Genomic DNA, 22,321 nt, shown 5'->3' on the forward strand with positions numbered 1-22,321 from the left:
CCATCTGCTGGCTTTCTGGCATAACCACGTTAAAGGCCCCGACCAGTATATAAGAAAAGTAAAAGATAAAAAAGGTCAAGGGGTGAATCGAAGAATAGTGATAAGGCACCCAGCTGGGCGGAAGAGGTGGGAAAAACGCTCAAGGACCAGCCCAACAGAAGAGTATTAATACAGAAAAAAAAAAAAAAAAAAAAAAAAAAAAAAAAAAAAAAATTTAAAAAAAAAAAAAGGGGGAAAAAAAAAAAAAAAAAAAAAAAAAAAAAAAAAAAAAAAAAGAATATGTCCTCTTCATCGTCAACAGGTGAGGCACGAAGTAGCCTCCGGTTAGCTAACCCCACAAAAGGGATGCTTATGAGAAATGGTAAGGAGAGCCATTGCTCCTGAGAAATTGGTGATATCTGGTCACTGGAAAAAGAGGAAGGCCTAGGCATGGAATGCCACAAGCTGCCATTTATAATTTCGGATAGATGGCAATAAAAGAAGGATATGAATAATGAAGAGCCACTCATACTGAACGGCATGAGGAAACCCGAGGGTTGATGTTCACGATCCGGGGGCCATAGAGTTAGGGTCAACATTCTCCATAGAGGTCATACTGTGATAATCGCCCTGAACACCTGGCGATGCATGGGTACGCAATCCCTGCACAGGCAATTCAAAAGTATTGCTGTTCAGTCCCATGGAGGTTTGCAAGGTGAAGTTTATATTATGCTTAGGATACATTCCATTCATTGACATGCCCTCGTCGGCAAAGTTAGAATGATTGTCGCTTCTCAGAGTATACATTTCCTGGGATGTGTGTGCCACATTCGACAAAGGGGGGGAATGGTCTGCGATCATGGGATCCGCATGGCTGACGGTAGAGTACGGCGAAGCTGATTGCGTCGCCAGATTTGAGGTGTCCACTTGCGGGGAAACAAATGACATATTGAACGGCGTTCCCATGCTCGAGGCGACGGGGGTGGTTTCGCCGTGGCTGGTGGTGAAGATCGAGGGGCTGGCGAAATCGGATGGGGAGGCTGTTGTCGTGGCCGACATGGGATGGCCCCGCGGGTCGAACCCGTAGGCAGCAGAGGTATCAATACGGAGATTCATAGCCAAGGGATGAGCTGGCTGGGGAACTGGAGCGTAGATGCTCGAGTCGGTATGGTGAAATGGTGCCGGCGTCTGTGGCATGTTGTAAGAGAGAGGGACTTGCATGGCCGAAAAGTCGACAGCCACGGGAACAGAGCGGCTCCTCTGTCGCTTGTGACCTCGAGCAGCAGTTGGGACAGTTAGGTGAGAGCGATCTGGGAACACGCCCATGAGGGCGGGGGCGAACTGGTTTGGTTGCGAAGCGGGGCGCTGAATGAAGGCAGGGGATACTGGTGCACTCATTGCGAAGTTGCCGTAGGCCAAGCGGTTTTGGAAGGACTCCAACGACACCAGCTTAGCGAGTTGAACACTGAGAACTTTCGGATGACCCCCGAGGTGATGGACCATAAGCTGACTAGCTTGCTGATCCTCGGTGAAATCGCCACATTGATAGAAACCCCCGGAGTTAGAGGAATCCATGTAGAAGAGTGGTGGGCGATTCAACTCGACAACGAGGCCACCGGGCCTAGGAGGAACACCATTAGACTGATGTTCCCCAGACTCCAAAGTAATGTTCTTGATATAGGAAAAGGGGTATTCAATCTTGTATCCGGCAGAGTCATTATTGATGTAATAAGTCATGCATGCCTTCTCCGGGGAGTAAAAAACCACCAGGTCCATGGCATTCTGTCCGATGCGCCGCCAGCTACCGATTGTCAAGGATCGACAAGTGAAATGATGAATGACCACCTTGCCAGAGGGGGTAGCTTCGTTCGGGAATCCGCCGCCGGCTCCATACCCTCCTGTGCGGCCAAATGGATCCCGTGAGCCTGGCTTGCTAGGGTCAAATTGCATGGCCAAATACTGGCGCATGGATTCCGGGATCGAATCGCAGCCTTCGCCGGTTTCAATGCTCTTTTTCGCAAGCATTTTGATCTTGGCCCGCCTGACCTGCAGTTAGCGACACGATACATCCAGCGGTTTGCGTGAATAAGATCCAGTAAGACACACCTGTTTTGGAACCAGATCTGAACGGACCGTTCAGTCATATTGATCTCCTGGGCGATTCTTTCCCGCGTGGCGGCTGTGGGGGTAGGGTTCGTATTGAACTCCAGTTCGAGCGTGACCAACTGGTCTTGGGTAGCACGTTGACGCTTGTTATTCTTTTGTTGTTGAGTCAAAGTGCTCTTCCGATGAGGACGCCGATTGGCCGAAGCCGTAGTGGTGCTCGAGACGGTCGGGGAGGGAGTCGAGTCGGCGGACGAAGGGGAATGGATTGTCGGCGTAGCCGACGGGTCAGGAGCGTCTGTCGAAGACATGGTTTGCAGGGATTGACCGAAGATAAAATGGGAACAAGGTAGGAGACGAGATTCGACCGAGTGATGTAAGGTGATTCGAAGAAATCAAAGGGAGGAGGACAATGTGACGATCCGGTCGACAGTCAAATGGGATGTCTGATTCCTCTGTAGCAGCGTCAAGCGCCAGAGTAAATATTTCAAACGAGTGGAAGCGCTTAGGCAGAAAGTGAAGCGGAAGTGGGCTGGAAAAATTGCCAGACCACTCACTAGCTTAAGCGGAGGTGATCGCGTCGCAGAAGCGTCAATGAAAGGAATCTTGGGAGAAAAAAAGAACAATAAGCCGGCCTAGGCAGCTTTGCAAGGTGAAAGGAAGTCAGAATCGTCGCAACTGAGGAGGCTGGTGAGGGAAGTCAATTGGCATCAATTAATATCGGGCTGATATTGTGAGGATGACAAATGAGTGATCACCGTCCAGAGGGAAGCTGGAGAAGCGAGAGATACTGAGCAAGGGAGAGGTCGATCGTGAAGGAGTGGAACGATCGACTGGGGTGAGGAATGAAAAACGAGCGAATGGAAGAAATGAACAGGAAAAAAAGAGTGAATGTAAAGGAAAGGAAAGGAAAGAAAAGAAAAGACGGTCGATGGGGGAGGAGGAAAGAAGAGAGGGGAGGAGAGGAAGGGAAGGAAGAGAGGAAGAAGAGAGGACGAGAGAGAAGAGAACGAGGAAACAAACGAGTGGAGGCCGGTCACGGTGAGAGAGCGAGGCACATAGAGACTCAGGTCAGGAGATGGGGCGCCTCGATCAGGACTAGCGGGAGTATGGTTGGGGTGGCTGTTTTGGCACCAGAGGAGTGGGGCTTTCTTTTTCTATTCGTTGCCTGGCCAAAATTCCTCATTCCCCCTCCCATTAATAAGTAAAAATTGGAGAAATACAGAAAATAAAAAACACTGGCTGTCAGGTAGGAATTCTTCTAGAATAATCATAGAGTAATAGTATCGACAAATAATCCATTCCATTTGCATTCTCGATATCCAAGAGGTTTTATGTTTGAACCAAAAAATAAATAAAACAAAGAAAATCGAAAGAAAGAAAAAGCAAAGCGAACATACGACCACCACCTCTCACACCATCTCCTGGATTTGGCCCCTGCATCATCCACGCACATCTCCCTCTGCTGCCCAATGCGGTTTAGGACAGACTGTCCAATGATCGTAAGGCCGAATATGCAAAGTGCTCTTAGGGGTACAGACTAGGTACCTGGTACAGAGCATATCACTCTAGCCTTGCACCTAACCTGGTCTGGCCGCCAGCACAGACTAATCGCTCGTCTCTTTTTCGCGCCAGCCTCAGCGTATCTGGATGTGGATGGACCTGACTAGCTTTCTACGGAGTACTACTAACTAACTTCCTAACTATTGCGGGTTATCCAGCAATAGTATGGATAACAGGGTAACACCCATTGCTCGTCAACGGGAATCACGGAGAGAACATCCATCCATCCTGGCCATAAATAGTTTTCTTCGGGGAATAACTAGGTCCTACTGAAGTAGGTACCTACGAGTGAGCACGTTAAGTACATACTCCATATGCGTACCAACTCCGTACCTCGGCGAGGTCGAATCCACTGTAACCGGAACGATGGAACCAAATAAAACAGAAAAGGTAAAGAAAGAAGACCTGGGCCGTTCGTCCCAACAGAAAAGGTAACGAACTCAAAAAAAAAATAAAAAAAATAAAAAAATAAAAAAAACCAAACAAAACAAAAAAGCCACCTCCCACCAGCCTCCTGTCGCAGGTGATAACGTTACTGAATCCGAGACGCAGAGGGAAGGAAAGGGTTTTCTCCACTAGGATAGACCACCTCACTTTTGCCAAGTTGCGGTACTTGACCAGGGTCCCTCAATGGCAATTGACTAGACTCTACTCATAGGCTCCTAGGGGCTCTGCTCTGCTTACGGACTACGGAAGGCCGACCCCGGTCCACGACTAAGGGGAAAGGAGAGGCTACTAGCAGGAAGCCAAGAGAGAACAAACCCACGCCTGCGACTGAGGTGGTTTTACTCAAGGTCCTACTTAGGGCCCCCGACGTTCGATTGTTTCAGAGTTCATTTATGGTGTACGGTGTGATGCTTAACCGATACTAAACGTACTACCGGCGGAAAGGACCCAAGGGACATGGAAAGTCAATTCGCCCGTAGTGACATGCATCCAGACGAGCAAGCCAGCAAGGAACAGGCTTCTTATCATTTATGGAGTACATAACTAGGGAGTATGGAGTGGTAAGGATTTGCCGAGAACATCAGCAAGGACTTTCTATTAATAAGTAAAGTAGGTGGTGCAGTTTCCAGACTTCGTTCCATCCGCGACCAGTCTCAGGCTTTGGCTTGTCTGGCCCAGCCGGTTTGGTGATTCGATCCAGGTACCCGCCCTTTCCCGTCCCACCATGCGCCTGCTGATTGGATGGGTAAACATGACAGGGCCTAATCAGTCCTCGTGTACTGATAACCTTCGTACTCTCTATACGTACACAGAATACATACACGGTATACCTACTCTACTTGCATATCATCACTTGTGACTCTATTTATACGCCCTTGCACTTTGACTTAATACCAATGTACTCCGAAGTACTAGTACCTCTCTCTCATAGAGTACTCCGTACAGACTGTACACTGTACAGAGTACAGTAAGGAAGGAACGCCCCACAGATGATCTGTGCACCAAATACTAGCCTCCCATTGGTCTGTCCTACCGGCAGAAAGAGAACAACTCAACTAGCGCCAAACTTACGATCCAGGCTAACCCAACGGGGACTCAACCGGCGAGGATCTGTAGCAACCTTTGATTCGGTCCCTGAGCTGTACCTATTTATACTCCATCGTCCGTATAGATACATAAAGGGCGTACAGAATACTTCAGAGTGATTCCAGGTCAGCCTTCTGTCCTGTTTACCACTGATCGAGCTAGTTAAGCGCCGTGCTCGACGAACCTTCTCGTGTTGAGACGGATATCTATTTTTATCTGTTAACTATATAAGTATGTTAATTTAATCTAAACTCTGCTCTGTATGCATATACAATACCACAACGATAGGACTACTCTAGATTCTCATTGATATAGTAGCGTGAGTAGTAGCAAGACCAAACTGACATTGACAGGCTAACCATACATGACTATTGTGTATCCTATCCCCTCACTGCTTTGAGTATCGACGTCTGCCTACGGTAGTGTTTGCTCGTATAGAATCATGTGTTCGTATATGCACACGATACGATCAGCACTAGTTACTCTATTCTATATTTATCTCAAATCCTCCCCGGAAAACTTCTACAGAATTCGGGAGATAGTTAAGTGATTCATTCATTCATTCATCCATGTTGCTCCATCGTTGTTACTGCCTGGTTGCTGTAACCGGCTCCTTCGTGAGACTCAACTTCAACGGGCCCACCTCGGCAGGTATTTTGAACGGTGGGTTCGGATGGTGAACGTGGTTTGTTGGGATGGTTTGCAGGAAGTGGATACCTTGTTCTGTAGATCTTATTATTCTATGCATATTAGATACAGACAAATTGCAGTGCCTTGATTTCTTAGGTGCATCCAATATATGTAGCGAATAGTAGGTCGGTTGAGGATTCTTGCGAAATATGTCCTATGAATGCTCCTGCTAAGGAAAAGATATATTTCGTCCGACTGTTTTACTACTGATTCGCTGGATTGCCGATACATGTTGCATTTCGAACCGACTGCACGGAGTACTAGACCATACACCAATATTGGCTTTAAGCATCATTATTATCCATACTCCATACTCATAATATACACTAACCGAGAATATCCATACTCTTTCCAAAGTATATACGCAAAGAAACTAGCCAAGTAAAAAAAAAAAAAAAAAATAGAACGGTATTAGCGTGGGGTGAACACCACCATGCTAGTCTTACTCGGTAACATGCTGGACCTCCAAGAAAACCAGCGTCGGGCATCGGGATCCACCAACTGGCAATCATAGTCCCGAATGATCTGGCTGAGAAGTACCTTTATGACTGCTGCAGCGTAAAATCGACCAGGACTGGAGAGTGAGGGGTTAGCTACTGTTCATCCAATGAATCAGATCGCGGAGTAGAGAATATGCCACGTACCACGCCAGTCGATTTGTCCCCCACACATGCCAGGTATTATCCACATCGGTGAGCCTGGATGGCTTGGGTTGGAGAGGGTGGAAGCGCCCAGGAAGGATATGGGGATCCACGAACCGGAACCCGTTGAAAGTGAGGGGCTCGGGGTAATTGTCTGGATGTTGCATCAGGGAACGGACAGGGGTGCAGACCCAATCACCGACGGATAATTTGGCGCCGTTGGAAAGGCTGAAGGGTTGTAGGACATAACGACGGGTGCTCACTATATCTGGTCAGAGGAACTGGTAAACTGTTCGAAATGGGAGAGCTCTTACTGGACTCGACCGGGGTCAGGCGAGCTGACTCTTTAATAAAACTATCGAGCAGGGGGAGACCCTGGCCCGTGCGCTCGAACTCATCGTACTGGGTTTCGATCTCGTTGCGGAGGGGATCGATATATTCGGGGTGGAGGCAGAGATCGTGAATGGCAAAGGTGATCGTCTGTAGATAGAGTCAGCCCTTAGTCGACATATCATTGACGCATGGGACACGAACCGTCGACAATGCGTGGACAGAACCGAACCAGATAGCCATCAATTCATGAACGACATGTTCCGCTGAGCAGGGTTGCTTCCGTGGTGAACTCTCTAGAATCCACTGGATACAATCCATCTTTTAACATGGTAAGTCAGAGGACATGTATGAAGGCCAGGGAGAAAGGGGTTATAGTTACATGTTGCGGGACCGCATGGCCCAACTTTGCCATCTCTCTCTCCTGGCACCGTTGTTCAACAATGGGAAGCAATGTGTTAAACACGATCTGGTGAGAGTGTAGTCGTCCAGAAATCAGTCGACCAACAACTCTGGAGATCTTTGTTAGTTTCTTCCTTGCCCTTGGGGAGGTTTAAACTCACGGGGCTAAAACGTGAGGCATCAATCGGATTATTTCAGCACTCATCATGGTCTCTTCGATATATGCCAACGCCGATGTCATGAAAGCTTCATTTTTGCCTGATAATGGGATAAGTTATTGTCGGAGATGCTCAAGGAAAATAGTAACCCACTAAGTTCTGAACTGAAAATTGAGTCTGCATTGGCTAAGACCACCAATTTGAGAATCATCTCATACACCGGGGACTGGCAGTTTCCTGGTGTCGTCAATATTTAGGACAGCTGATTTTCAAATCGAAACAAGAGCTCATACCATCCACAATTGGATGCTCCTTACGCATCTCTGTAAAGCGATTTCGAAGAAGAACCCTTAGATCTGGCAGGATCTGGGGCAGGTTGCGTGTCAACAGAGTGCGTACAGCACGTACATACCCAATTCCCTTGGTTCCCCTGTGATCGAACCATTTGAACCCATGCATAGTGTATTTAGCTTGGAGCATCTGCTCGGTGTCAGAAATGGACATATCTACAACATTGGCCCCAAACCAAGGCAAGAAAAGGCTGACCTGGTCAGATGCGGCATGGAGGGAAAGCACCGTGTCAGGGGCGCTATCAACCTCCTTGATATGCTTGGCTGATGAGACAAACACATATCTACTATCGGGTGCGAAGACCTCAAATGGTTGACCCTTTGCCTGTTGAGTTGATTTGATTAGCTCACTCGGAGGGCAAGAAAGATACATAGTTGATGTCGAACCTTTTCAAATCCTCCCTGGATAATGCTCGGCCCCGCGAACAGGTATACCCACGCAGCAAAGTAGTTTAGGACGGCCGTCAAGGCACTATAGATCAGGCTAGTGGGGTCGATCTAGCATGGTTTTAGTATCATCAGTTGTAGGAACGGGTGATTGACTAACTGGCATCTTGTAGAGCAGCCCTAGTTGACAAAAACTCTCTAACTGCTAAACGAAAGGATAACTTGTTTGGTCATGTTCAGCTGCTGCAGCTTCACGATATTTATACACTCATCGACAGCATCAATGGGGCGGCCTAAGGCTGATATTATCCTCTTCTGCCCACCACCAACAGACAAGAGCAGCGGTACCGGGCCGGGTGTGGTCGCCTAGATAGTACAAGATGAGTACAACAAGCCATTGTTGAAGGGTATCCCATCCTGGGCTGCCTTCTAGGATATCTGATGCTGTCATCTTCGTGATCGTAATCTATCTGTACTGTTCTGCACGTCATGTGTATGGCTGTGAACTGGACTAGTGCGTTGGCACTACACTACCAATAGCACAATCTGTCATGGCGTCAAGTTCTCGATTCAATATTCCAGTCTCAGAAATAAGGTGATTCGTTGCCATACGGTGGTCGTAGTAGAACTGGCGCTGCCCACATCATGATGGACTGACTCAATTGATGTGAGGCAGGGTAGCGCTCCACAAACCGAATCGATATTCACCCGCATTTGATAGGCCCAAAGTAGACTCGGGCATCGCGATAAGTGTGGTGGCTGAAGGGCCGCTCTTGATTCAGACCATCTGATTCAACAGCTGAAATAATGGCGTTGTTGTGGTGATTCATGCATCTGGGCCAGACGACCAGTAAGAGCCTCCAAAAACAATGGCTCAGTTGGACCTGCGCCGCAGTGCAGATAATCATAATCTTCAATGGTAGGCCGTATTTTGAAGGATGTAGTGGGGGTAAAAGCAACAGCTTGTTTACCGATTTCTCACTAATCCTGGAGGCTCGAATCATTCTTCACATTTACTGAGATGACATGGAGGCCATCGTAACAGAAAAAGTATCCTGGAGTAGGCGCATGGCCTGCGAGCGTCTGCTAGATTAAAAAAAAAAAAAAAGCTATCAGTGGCGTCCGTTGAATGGCCTATCTTTTGGGAAAAATGCCAAAGATAAGCTGACCAACCTGAGAACTGGAATGTAAGGCACAGCTAACAGGCATTTAACGCCTAACGTGAGATACTTCTTGTAAGCAAGGGAGAAAACGAGTAAACAATCTCAAGAATAATAATCGTGAACTGCAACGCCACCGGGAACGTGCATGCTGGGGTCGGGAATAAATCGACCACCGGTTAGTCGTCATTGGTGGAGTTTTTCTGTATCCAACAATTGCCCGGCGAAGTAGTGTCATGTTATCTTACAAAGTACGACTTGGATTTGCCGATAGAATGTAGTTATGTAGTTAGTTCTTTGCGCGAGGAACATCCAAGAGTATGTGGAGGCTGAATTCATCCAGAAAGAATGCTCCAGCGTCAATGCTGTTATTCCAGGACACATGGTGTTCTCTCTTTTAGTCTTCCCTTGCCCTGACTGAATAAGAAGATCGGAGCTGACAGCTCATCGTGTTTTGTTTTCAGAATCATGTTTACGCTGATTGAGACAAGCTTTGTGGTTTGTATGGTGATCAGCTGGAAATGAGGCGGAGTATCTTCCTCTAAGCCTCCACCGTTGAACCAGATTTCTGTTTCATGATGAGTAGGACGCCTTATCTATGTGTGAGTCAGGCACACCGGATGAGAACGATTGTTAAAGGGCAGTTAGGATACTTAACATGTCATCTGCAGATGGTAGTGTAGTAGGAACAAAGGTACGGAATGAATCCCCAATGGGTGAGTCACCCCGTTTACGAGACCGTTGCTCGTGTTTGTGGATTATATGTAGATACCTTCGTGCATTGTATTATTATGTTTTAAGTTTGGAGGACAGTGGCACGTGGAGAGATCATCAGGCCATGTGCTGACTGAATCCAAATGATCCAGCAACGTCGTCTACCAGTAAGCTTATTTGGGCATGGATTTCTTTTATACAATCGAATGCTTCGGCAATATTTGCATGGTATACCAATGTACATACACACAGCAGCAACAACGATACAAAATGAGTGACTTCCGGGTATCCATTTGCCAACGCCATCATGCTGAAAAAGTCAATAAGGCAGGAAAAAAAAAAAAAAAAGAATGATCACTTCAGATGCCCCTTGCGGATGGACCCGAATCCCTTCGTAAATAGCTCGTGAATCTCAACTGATCTTCGTGGCGCATTCATCACCTCGTCTCCAACCACCCCCGAGCCGCCCACATCCTGGTGGACGGGTCCCTCTAGGTCGCTGACCTCCTCCATATGCACTTGACCAGATACTGTCTTGGTCATGACTCTTGGCCGGGCAAGAAGTTCCTGCACCTGCTGCTCGCGGGCCTCCATCTCGGCGGCCTCGCGAGCTAGCTCGAAGCTGGACTTCTTCTTACCATGATCCCAGCCTTGCTGCAGCTCCGAAGCAGCCGCCTCTTCGAATCGCTTCCGAATTTCTAAGTCCTGCTCGTATTCCTGGAAGACGTCCACGTCTGTAGGGAAAAACAGGGCTCGGACAGCGCTGACGGTCATCTCGAATACCACGACAGAAACGACAGTGAGGAGCAACACAGCCCAGAAAGCTAGGTCGCGGCCGGACTGGAAGATGAAGTTGCCGGGTACGTGATAGATACTGTCACCGGATTTCATGTTGTACTGGCGAGATAGGATCAGGTTCCAGCAAAACCAGCCCCCCACGGAGATGACGATTACTACGAGCGAGAGATACGTTTTGTTGTGCACCTCCAGTGCCTGTAGCTTGGCGTTGATGATGATGACGCACGCTGAATAAGTGAGCATCCCAGCGGAAAAGATATCACTGCCGGTATGGGTGAACAGCACGTTTCCGAAAAGCCCGAACATGATGAAATAAACAGCCATGGCCTCGCAGGTAGCCATAAACGTCCAGCCCAGATACAACCGGATGTTGAACCCGCCATGTTGCTGGCCCTTGGTATACAGCTCAGGAACGGCAAGTAGTGTCGACGCGGACAGATCTTTGGTGAAAATACCGAGGAAAATCACAGCTAGGGATGTGAAGAGAGTGTTGAACATACTCAAGCTCCACTGTTCATACAAACTGGTCCCTGTATAGCCGTTCCAGCGCTGGTACAGGGCCTGCGTCAGGTAGAACAACATTTCCTTCCAGAATGTGCCCAACGTGTACTTGCATGCCCGAATATAATTCCATCTCCCGTGGACGAGTAGCAGTTTCAGTAGGAACCGGAACTGGGCAATTGAGTAGTCAGAAATTCGCGCCGCCTGCAACCCTTCCTTCCCGGTGATACCGATGCCAACATGCGCTTCCTGGATCATGGCAATGTCGTTCGCACCATCGCCAATCGCAAGCGTAACCGAATCCTTCACCTGTTGTCGGATCGACTTGACAAGGAAAGCTTTTTGTTTGGGGCTGGCACGGCAGCAGATGACCGAATCAACCATAATCGCCAGAGTAAAGAATTGGACGCGCAAGGTCTCGTCGGCTTCGATCAATGCCAGCGTCTGCCCGTCAACTACCACCACTGAATGGGCCACACTGCGCTTGCTGATATCCGCCATCAGGCTCATGATCGACCGTTCAACCTCACCAGTCTCGTGGTCTAGAATGACGAGGGTCGAATAATCCTTCACCAGACGACACGAATGGCCGACATTGATGGCGGTCTCTCTTTTGTCACCCGTCAGCATCCATAACCTAATATTGGCCCGTCTTAGCTTGTCGATGGCCTCAGGAACGCCTTTCTGTAATTTATCCTCAATGGCCGTGGCGCCGGTCAGCTCGAGCTCTGCTTCAATTTGCTGACCGACCTCTTCGATCTTCTCCTGTCGATTAACTAGACTGGTGCAGGCCTCATGATAGGCAGCCTTCCAGGTACTGTACGTAGCTTCGTCAAGGAAACGATGACCATACAGGAGCGTACGCAATCCTTCAGTTGCAAAGTCGTTGAGATGCTGGAAACACCTCTCGAAGACAGCGGATTCATTGACCACCAGAGCCTCTTCCACCAACTCCTCCTCGTCATCTTCATTTACTGAGCTTCCCGAATCCGAGAAAGTGGTGGACTGTCGTCCCAACTGAGCAGAGGGCCGCGGGCTGTAATATGCGGCATCATTGTTCTCCCTTGTGAGAATACCACCATCCGTCTCCCGGTCACGAAGCCACACATCGAGACTGTCTCTTACGGTAGAGATATAGTGTCCAGAGATACTCGAACGTCTATGCGTCATGCTTGGCCGACTGAAACTCGCTCGAACTCCGCTCTCCTTCCGGCTCTGATACTCACTGTTGCGTCGGATGACCTGATCTGCTTCAGCAGCTTTGCGTTTGCTCGCGCGCCTTTCGATCTCAGCTACTTTCTCTTGTGCAAGAGACGCCCGTCTGAGTAGCTGCATTAGGACGGTATCAGCGCCCTTACAGAGCAGACAGATACGCTGGTCGGGCATCCGCACCACGATGGACATGCGTTTGCGGACACTGGAGAACTCAATCACATCCATGACTTCGTAGACCTCGTCGCAAGCACCCTCATCGGACCCATTTGGATAAGTGCGGATTGTCACAGTGTTCGGCTGCCGGTCCCAAACGAGATATCCCAGTTCTTGAGCGGCCATGACCAAAGCCAGTTCATCAGGCGATGCTGCTTGGAAGGTAGCGTATCCCTGCTCATCAGTTTCCGGGATGCACGTGTGGCACAAGGCTATAGACAAGATAAACATCTTGGCTTTGCGGGCAAAAAAGGTATAAGGCTTGCGCTGGATATACCTGACCATATCGGTTGTGCGATTGTTCGTCACCGAGTTGCCGGCTTTTTGTGTTCCTCCTGGGACTGAAGTCGAGCCAGCTCTGGCGAGAAATGATCGCGCTTCCGAGGCATTTGACTTGCGAGCCATAGCCTTCTTCCCTTTAACTCTCCGTTTCTTGTGGATAAGTTTTTCCCGGTCTCCTTCCTTGGCAGCTTCCTCACGAAGATCGAAGTCATGATACCACGTGGTTCCCGCAACACTCATCTTCCGGAAACGCATCGAGTTGTTCGTGAGAGTGCCAGTCTTGTCGGAAAAGATATAGCTGACTTGTCCCAGCTCTTCATTGATCGTAGATGTCCGTGCCTCGATGGGTGTGTCCGTTTCCGGGTCATACATATCGATATCAGAGTTGAGCAGAAGCATCTGAGCAACCTTGACGATTTCCATACTAACGTAAAGGGAGATAGGAATCATGGTATTGAACATGATTAGGAACGAAGTAAAGATAGGACCGTAGTCCACGTTGGCCTCCGCAAGGTACCATGCATTGCTCTCAACATCGTCGGACCAGTATTTATATGCAACAGTGCAAGCTATCGCTAAGATCACCACGAGAAGCACAATGAGCACCACCACGCGATTAACCTTGGCTTGGAGCGAGGGGGACTTGATCCGGGGGTTCTTGTTCGCGTTCATCCGGATTTTACACTCTTCACCGGTGTAGATAATCATACCAATGGCCTGCTCGGTGTTACGGAGAATGCTTCCACGATAGACAATTTCATTGTTGGTCAACGGCAGCTTCTCACTCGCAGCAATCGTTGCATTGCCGTCGAATTTGTACAGGTCGATATTGGGGTCTTCCACAGCAAAGCGAATGGCACTGCTGCAGATGCCCTCAACTGAGCCACATAGCTTAGCCACGGGTTGGCAGGGTTGCTTGTTTTTGAGATTAGTCTCCCCATCCAGGGCCATGGTCTCGATATAGGCCACGCCATTGGGTCCATCTGCATGAAGCAAGACCATATCGGCGGGCACCGGCTCGTCACGCTCCAGCTTGATCACGTCTCCCACCTTAATGTCTTTCCATTTCACGAGCTCCCAATTCTGACTGTCGCTCGACACCGACATGCAGTCAGTCGCAGCAGATTGAGACATGAGCCCAATACCCGGGCGGAGCACAGTGGCATAGCGGTTATTTTCTTCCTTATCTAAACGGTACCGGCGCCAGTCGTCAAACCCTTCTTTGCCCATGGAAATACCAACGAAGATCAACAGAGGGATTAACGTTGTAAATGTACCAGTAGTACTCAAACCGGGAATCATCTGCAAAATTGCCACGACGAGGAAATAGAAATTGGCCAGCTTGGTAAACTGCGCCCACAGTTGCCGCGGGAAAAAGCTCCAAAAGCTGTATCGACTAGACCGAATCCAGTTTCCCACGTACGGTTTGCCAGTCCTCTCGTCGATCAAGGTCTCCATTCGAGTAGGGTCGAGATCGATATGGCGGCCATCTTTGCTGGGCGGGATTTCTTTGATTCGGAGGATGGTCTTGCGAATAGCCTCAAGTATCGTCTCGAAGCGGGCAGCGATTGTCGCAACGGTGGCTCTTCTCTTCAGCCACCGCTTATGTGATAAAGACATAGAAAGGTGTCTACCTTCCTTCAAGCCTTCGGATCGCTCAGAGACGTATGTCGTCGACGTACCATCTACCGAGTTGGACTCCGGTGTCGATGTCTGCGTGACGATAACATGGCTCTTCTCCGTTTCAATCGAAGCGCGCAGATTTTTCGCCGTATCTCCCTGTTGGGCGTTCCCTTGCTGGGGGCTTCCAGGTTGAGGACCTTCAGCTTGCGGGGTCACAACCTGGTCCAATTCAATGGCTCCCGGCGATGTCGCGTCCGACTGGGACTGGATGTTCTTCGCAAAGATTGACCGTCGGAGTGAATAACCGCGGTTTCGAGATCGAGAGCGACCAGAGTCCGGGCTTTGCGGGGACGTAGGCGAGAGAGCACCGCGTGGAGACAGGGGAGAGATGGCACTTCGTTCTGGAGACCTATCAGTCGAAGAAGCCTGCTGTGCAATGTTGGTATTGATTGATAGGCCCCTGGAGTGTCGCTGATTGGGGGGAGGCAGTCGAGACTCTTCCACTGAGGGACGCTCCAGATCGGAAGAGAATCGAACATGGTGCTGTTGAGACGACCTTCGTCCGGAACCCGAAAGCCTGCGCGAGGAGGAAATGGACGGTCGCGAAGGCGCCACATTCAGAGAATTGCTGCCCGGTAGCGCAGTCTCTTGCGAATCCTGGTTTGGCTCTGTTCCCGCATCTTGTTTGGACATAGCGAGGCCGTCGATCGATTCCTTCCTTTCGTGGTCTTCAATACCACTATGGGTAGGTTGTGTGTGAAAAATGAGTTGATTCAATGGACACTCTCAATAATCGGTGACTGCACCAGTTTTTTCCTCTTTTCTGTACCCAAAATATTCCTTCCCCAGAACTCACGGAACGTGGATCCTCAAAGTCTCACAGCAATCGAGCAGCGGTGGTTGTAAGGTTCGGGTGAAAATATGCCCTGCTCATACTTTCTCCCCAAGTCACGGAAAATTAAAACACCCTATCACAGTGTATCCATAGGTTATCAGCGACGTCGAGATCGGCGACTAACAAAGGTTATGCGCGCACAGCAAAGGATACGCAGGAACAGTCGAATAGCGAAGCGAAAGCGAGAGCGAGAGCGAGATCCTAAGGCAACAACGAATGATGCTGATCGGAAATGACTGAGGAGGAACTGAATGAACAATGTGGAAGGGTATTCAATAGTCGAGTCAATTAACAAACCATGAACACAAAAGAAAACGACCGATGTCGACCACAATAAAGACAGAAGGTGAAAACTGGCAGAAAGACGAAGGCAGCGAAAGTTTGATTGAGAAGTTGACGCGGAGGGGATGGAGTCACCTGAATGCGGTAAGACACTGAAAATAGAGCAGTCGCCACGGCTGTTAACGAGCGGGAACGAATGGCCGAAAGCCGGTCAAGGGAATTTTCAAATTCTGTATTTTGTTCAATCGCTTCAGAGTTCAGTCACTCAATGCCCACAGGTTGGGTCCACGGACAGACCACCTTAAATTGGCGGGTGTCCACCCATGGTTGTTGCAGGTCCGTCAGTGGCTTGCGAGGCCACGCAAGATGGATGCAACCATAGACTGGAAGGTGTCACGATCGGGATTGAACTACAGAATACGGGGCAAATTGACAGCTGACTAAACTGACTAACGAAATTACTGCGGTATGCCGCAGCACTATTGACGACGCATGTGGCATGTGTTCTGGAGATTCGGGTTGTATTCGAGTACTCACCACAGATGTAATTCCCTCTCCGACACCATCGTCTTTGTTGCACAGTCGGTCATGTTCTCTCCTCGTGCACCGCCCCCTGTAGAACCCACGGTTGTGGCAACTTCTAGAAGGTGGCATAGATCCATGGTCGACTTCTTCGTGGAAGGGTTCCATCTCCGCTTGAACCGTGAATCAGAATGAAGCCCTTTCTCCACATGGAGAGAATGAAGATAGCCGTTGGATAGTTAGGGATATCCAATCTTTCGGTTTCATCTCAACTTCGCCATGTTCTTCGCAGCGCACTTGGCAGCTTTGTGGACATGCCACTGGTGGCAAGGCAGGGCGAACTAAGACCCTAGTAAGCGGGGCCAGTCATCGGCATGGGCTTGGCAGGGCACGTTGAATCCCCAAATAGTATGATGCCAGCCTGATTGATGATGCGACGATGTGACAATGAGGAAGATGAGCAATAGCGTGATCAACGGCCCTATGTCTCTCCTCACGTGAGACCGTGGGCCCACGACAATCTCTTCCGAAATGACGAGGGACCGTCCCCTTCTCTCTCGACTTTCCTGTCCTCTGGAGGCAATCCAAGAACTCTGAGCAAATCATAATGTGATCGTGATTATGACAAGCCTATACTAGTGCTAGTGCTAGTCAAAATACAGAGAACGGTGCCGTAGCATCCTCTATTCTTGCCCCAGATTCCCCCACCAATTCAAGTCTCTTTTCGAAGCATTTGGTACAAGATTGATTCGTTAAAGCAAGGAAAGAGATTGTCATAACGCATACAGTCCCATGTCCCCCCAACCAGAATAACAATTAAAAGAAATAAATGAGATAGTACGTCAAAAAAAAAATCCATGGTGCTAGCTTCACTCATCCATCACTCTAATACCTGGGCGGAGGTGGGGGACCTTGTCCGTACCCCTGCGGTGGATATCCCCGAGGGGCCCCCCCGGGAGGAGGGCCATATCCAGATGGACGGGGCGGGGCTGAGCCATGACCACCGTACGGTTGTCCATACCCTGGTGCCGGAGGCTGACCCTGGCCGGGAGGATAGGGTGGTTGTTGACCGTATCCCGGGCCAGAGCCGTATGGTCCTGGCTGGTTGTAGTTCGGGGCAGGAGGCTGATTAGGGTAGCCTTGCTGGCCCTGGCCGGGTGGTGCGTTGTAGCCGCCTCCGTATGCGCCCGGGCCACCGGCAGGAGGGGGAGCTACTGCACCACCGGCACGGCCGGCCGCCTTTTCATCTTTGGTATCATAGGACGAGTCAATGGCGCCGAGCATCAACTTAGCGCACTGCAGTCAACTGGTTAGATGTGCCAAGGTCAACAAACCGGGGACACACTCACCCAAAGTTCTCGCGTCAGATGGATCGGTGGGTTGGCACGAGACATTTCGTCTTGTTCCACCTCGAAATCTGATGCAGGTGTTACCATGACCACGTCCCCTGGTATTAGATGCAGGGATACTTACTGGATGTGCAGTCGATCAGGTTTCCAATGTGCGGGTCCTCGTCCAGGCTGGAAAGGAAATCGCGAGCTTTGGTGTCGTTACCTACCTGCGAGAACTGGAAAGAGACGGCACCTCGTCCGTACGGAGTCCGAGATACCTCGTGAATGGCGAAGCGGATCGAGTTGGCGACCGTATCCAGGGGCTCTCCGGCGGGTTGGCCATCCGTAATTGTGATAATCAAAGCAGGCTTCTGCAAGCGCCCCGCTCGAGCAGGGCCTACGACCATCGGTTCGAGAACCTTGTTCTTAAGGCTAGTTCCCAGCGGAGTTAGTCCCGAGAATCGTACTCGCGAGACGAGCATGTTGACATCGTCCACGCTGCGGATTCCATCACCGACTTCCATGGAGTTCATGAACCGCACGGAGATGCCATCCTCGTCGAAAGTAGACGCAGCTGTCGCAACAATGCCGATGATCTGTCTCAATTGCTCCTTTCTCACCCCCTTTTCTTCGAATTCGATTGAACCGCTGTCGTCCACGTAGAGGATGACATCGAACAGAGAGAGCTTGATAATATCAATGGCCACTTCCTGGGGAACTGCCCATTCATGCATCAGTTTGTTGACTCTGGCGGGTGCGTCGTTGGCTAGGCCCTGGATAAGTCGATCCAGTCTATCGGGAGGATAGAAGTGCTGGAGGTTTTTCTCCTGAATGGTTCCGATCAGGAGCTGGCGATAGGCGGCAATCTGCTGCTCGGTGGCTCGGGGGGCGGGAGGCGCCCCCCCTGGAGCTCCGTATCCATAGCCAGGGGGTCCTGGGGGTCCTGGGGGCCCTGGAGGTCCAGGCTGCGGGGCACGAACGGGTCCCCCTGGGTAGGGTGCATTCTGCGGGGGATATGGAGGTGCCTAATAACCGTGCCTGTCAGTATCATTCTTTGCCACAATACTTGATAAAACAAAATATCAAAACGCCTGATACAATGAGGAATATCTGGAATCATTCTGTACATAGGGAGATGAGTGTGTAGGGTACTGTGACCCAGGAGCTCCGTATGGTTGAGGCTGTGCGGGAGGTGCGGGAGGTTGGCCGTAGCCCTGGGGCTGTCCATATCCCTGAGGTTGCCCATATGCCTGCGGTTGTCCGTACCCCTGAGGCTGTCGATATCGTGGGTCTGTGCCATAGGGAGCTTGGGGATAGCCCTGCAGCGGCGGAGAGCTGTACGGCGGTTGAGGATACCCCGAAGATGCGGGAGACTGCGAGGGCTGGGGAGCGCCCGAGTAACCAGGAGGGGCCGGAGAAGGTGAAGGCACTGGCTTATTCGGAGGAACCAAGGGAGCCATGGTGGACGGAGAGTATGCTCGATACTGTGGTTGCGGCGGTGGGGTCGGCGCCATTGGATTAGGTGACTGAGCTGGGCCCACGTGCGGAGGAGGATATCCCCCCTGCTGGTTATAGTACGGTCGCGACATGGTTGCACGATGTTGTCGAGACCAGCGACGAAGTGGGGAAGAGTTGACGGAGCGAGCACTGTAGGCGTGGGGACTGACCGGTAGAAGGCGAGTAGGATGGCAAGTGGTGTGGAGAGTGTTCAAATCAAGCGACGAAGGGAAAGAAACACAAAACAAAATCAAACAAGAAAAGACGAAAAATATATAAAATAAAGGTAGAAGGAAGGAAGCAGTTACTGAGAAATAGGAAAACCACGATCAAAACACACAAAAGGTCGAGCTTACCGAATTTCCAGGAGCCCCACCTGGATACGCTTGATACTGCGGCTGCTAAGGCGTAAGATTAGGCGCACTGATGAGTCAAAAGGCACAGAAAGAGGACGAGAAGAGTTTGACGATGACGATGACGACAATAGAGAGGGGCAGTAGAGCAGAAGGAGGGGGAGCAGCTAGCTCGTTGGCTGTGCGAGGAAGACTTACAGCCGTGTATCCACCCGTATTTCCTCCAGGCTGCAGCGATGCAGGCGGGTAACCTGGAGGAGGTTGGTTGTTGTTCATGTTCTGAATGCCGGCGATCTTGGAGGCAAACTAGAATATCATGTAGGATGCAGAGATTAGCCCTGTACTTGTGTGGGAATCTCGTCTGGTCTTGCGATGCCGAAGCGGGGCAACAAAAGACGACAAGACGTAAACAGTCGAAGGGAAGGGCTGCAAGTGTTTACTTACCCCCATGGTGGATGAAAGTTTCAGGTTGACCAGAGAGAACAATAGGTCGAGAGGGAAGAGGTGGAAAGAAGGTAAAGTTATACAGAGAGATGCCCAACCAATAAATACACAACTGCAGGATGGTGATGATTGCGACGGCACTAGCCTGTTAGAAGACCCGCTTTGGGGCGATGAGCCCCAGTACAATAGATTTGGTGAAGACAGGCTGAGATCTGCAGAATAATTGGTGGTTGACTCGTATCAGACTCCTGTGGTATTGGATATAAGCTATCTACCGTTTAATATGGTATTATAGAGATTATATATCTCAAGAAGCAATCGGAAAAGAATCAAAAAGCAGAAAAATACAGAGAATTCAAGTACACGCTAGTTACAAAAATTAAAAATCTTATGGAGCTCGTGCTCTATTTTTATATTTTAAGCTTGTTAGTATTTATACAAGCTTAGGCCAGTTAGTGTTTTGGCATCTTCTGCTAATTATTGAATCTAGGTATTATGCACAGATATTACAGTTTGTACTACCATTGTTTACCCCTCTCTTATTAACCGTATGTGTCCATGATAAACTGTAGTTATATTAAGGCTAACTTAGGCATCTAGACTGTTGGTTGCCTAACTACTAGGCTAATAGTGCTCTAAACTATGTATTTTCCGGCGCTTAAATGCCGTGGAATAGGTATTTTTTCAAGCCAAATATACATCGGTGAGTTATATAATGCATATCCAAGAGGCCTGAGTATGTTAATTAGTTAATTAGTCAATCAATTGATCAACCAAAGGTCTACTAACCTGCTGTATCCTAACCGGTAACCCCGTGGGCTATGCAGGCATTCGTAAACAGGGAATCTGAAGCTAACAGAACCTGACCAAAAGACAGACAATGATAGGATACACAAGGAAAGTTAACGTGTACAAAACGCAGCTAAATGGACCTCCAATCTATTGTCCTAATATTTGATTCAAGGATATAGGGAGGTGAGTCGAAGATGTGAGGCTATCGAGGATGATATCAACCGCCGCTGATGTCACCCCGTTGACAAAGGAATCAATCCCTTGCGTAACTAGGGGGTGTTTATATAGCCCTGAGCTAACATGACCTGTACATCCCTTCCTCTATTCTCTCTCCTTCACTCTCCTCTCTCTCGTCCCTCATGATACAGAGAGAATAAGGACAGACAGTATGACCCAAACCGTCCTGAGCGTGGGCATCCTCACCGACAAATCCATCACCCTCTACCTTCCTATTCTCCAATCCCTACCAACCTACCAAGTCATCCTCATCTACGATGCGTCTCCATCACCTCCCTCTCCGAATCCGAATGGCCCACCACTAGCATCCACCCCGGAGGCCGTCCTCACCCATCCCTCTATCGACCTGATCCTCAACTTTCTACCCGCCGCTCAGCGCGAACAGTTCACCATTGCCGCCCTGTCCTCGAACAAACACGTCATGGTCGAAAACCCCGTCAGCGTGAGCCTACCCAGCGCACACCGCATTCTCGACGCCGAGCGCCACTCGCAGGGGCGGGTGTTCGTCGCCTCCGCCAGACGATATGCCCCTTGTTTCGAGACATTCAAAAGCGAAGTGTCCACCATGGGACGGATCTATTACGCAAGGTGTCGGAATATTGTCGGGGTCGGGCAGGGAAAGACGCGGTCGTCGCCATCGCACATGGTAGAGAGGCAGCATCTTGACGTGTCGTCTTCATCTTCGTCTCCGTCGTCGTTAACCACGCCCACATCGTCACAGGATACATCATCCTCCACGTGGAATCTCCTCCAGGAGGTATTTCCCGGCCAAGAGCTCACGCCGGAGCGAATCGTCCTCTCGCGGTTACTTACGGGACGAGCATGTTACGATTTATCATTGATGCGGGAGGCGTTCGGTGCGCCCGACGCGGTGTCAAATATATCTGTGAATGAACCGTTCTATTCGGCTGTGTTCCACTATAGTGATGAGTATCCGTTCACATTGACCTATGACACGGGCGAGGATGCCGTGCCGAGATGCGATGCGCAGTTGACGGTGTACGGCGAGAACAAGACCGTCACGCTGCAGTATGGGCCGGACCCCGTGAGCATCCGGGTGGAAATGGCTGACGAGAAAGGCGAGTTGAGAGCCCAGGAAATGTTTAATACCCGAGAGGATGTCTATCGTTGTGAATTGGATGCTATGCATGCATTCTTGACGCAAGGGGAGGAAACTAAGACCACGACGGTGGACTCTATCAAGGATTTGAAGGTCTTTCGGACTATTTTCGAACAGTTTGATCGGCAATGTGGGACGATTAGGACTCCGTTGGGGTGAGATTTTTCTATTTCACCACAGGCCGTCTCTGCTTTTTCTTCTATCCA

At 49.8% G+C, this 22,321-nt stretch overlaps 5 protein-coding genes across 5 annotated transcripts; 1 reads left to right on the plus strand and 4 right to left on the minus strand.

Annotated features, from left to right (window-relative positions):
* Window positions 1-543: 543 nt before the first annotated feature.
* ATNIH1004_004690 (uncharacterized protein) lies at window positions 544-2,393 on the minus strand (the record flags this gene model as incomplete). Its single annotated transcript, XM_033569360.1, has 2 exons — window positions 544-2,020; window positions 2,086-2,393. The coding sequence occupies 2 exons, from the start codon at window positions 2,391-2,393 to the stop codon at window positions 544-546; spliced, it is 1,785 nt and encodes a 594-aa protein (XP_033428166.1).
* Window positions 2,394-6,279: 3,886 nt separating this feature from the next.
* On the minus strand, window positions 6,280-8,302 carry ATNIH1004_004691 (putative cytochrome P450; the record flags this gene model as incomplete). The annotated part of the gene is made up of 10 exons (XM_033569361.1): window positions 6,280-6,442; window positions 6,513-6,771; window positions 6,824-6,989; window positions 7,044-7,160; window positions 7,222-7,351; window positions 7,403-7,499; window positions 7,553-7,636; window positions 7,693-8,074; window positions 8,137-8,247; window positions 8,297-8,302. The coding sequence occupies 10 exons, from the start codon at window positions 8,300-8,302 to the stop codon at window positions 6,280-6,282; spliced, it is 1,515 nt and encodes a 504-aa protein (XP_033428167.1).
* Window positions 8,303-10,364: 2,062 nt separating this feature from the next.
* Window positions 10,365-15,335, minus strand: ATNIH1004_004692 (aminophospholipid-translocating P4-type ATPase DNF3; the record flags this gene model as incomplete). Its single annotated transcript, XM_033569362.1, has 1 exon — window positions 10,365-15,335. One exon carries the CDS (start codon window positions 15,333-15,335, stop codon window positions 10,365-10,367), a length of 4,971 nt encoding a protein of 1,656 aa, XP_033428168.1.
* A 1,891-nt stretch (window positions 15,336-17,226) lies between these two features.
* Window positions 17,227-19,972, minus strand: rfeF (putative transcription factor RfeF; the record flags this gene model as incomplete). The annotated part of the gene is made up of 7 exons (XM_033569363.1): window positions 17,227-17,637; window positions 17,691-17,758; window positions 17,815-18,697; window positions 18,800-19,334; window positions 19,526-19,570; window positions 19,721-19,773; window positions 19,967-19,972. The coding sequence occupies 7 exons, from the start codon at window positions 19,970-19,972 to the stop codon at window positions 17,227-17,229; spliced, it is 2,001 nt and encodes a 666-aa protein (XP_033428169.1).
* Window positions 19,973-21,146: 1,174 nt separating this feature from the next.
* On the plus strand, window positions 21,147-22,274 carry ATNIH1004_004694 (uncharacterized protein; the record flags this gene model as incomplete). Its single annotated transcript, XM_033569364.1, has 1 exon — window positions 21,147-22,274. The coding sequence occupies one exon, from the start codon at window positions 21,147-21,149 to the stop codon at window positions 22,272-22,274; it is 1,128 nt and encodes a 375-aa protein (XP_033428170.1).
* Between the last annotated feature and the right edge of the window lie 47 nt (window positions 22,275-22,321).

Source organism: Aspergillus tanneri (assembly GCF_003426965.1).
Source record: "Aspergillus tanneri strain NIH1004 chromosome Unknown AapTan_3_pilon_pilon_pilon, whole genome shotgun sequence".
Lineage (NCBI taxonomy): Eukaryota > Fungi > Ascomycota > Eurotiomycetes > Eurotiales > Aspergillaceae > Aspergillus > Aspergillus tanneri.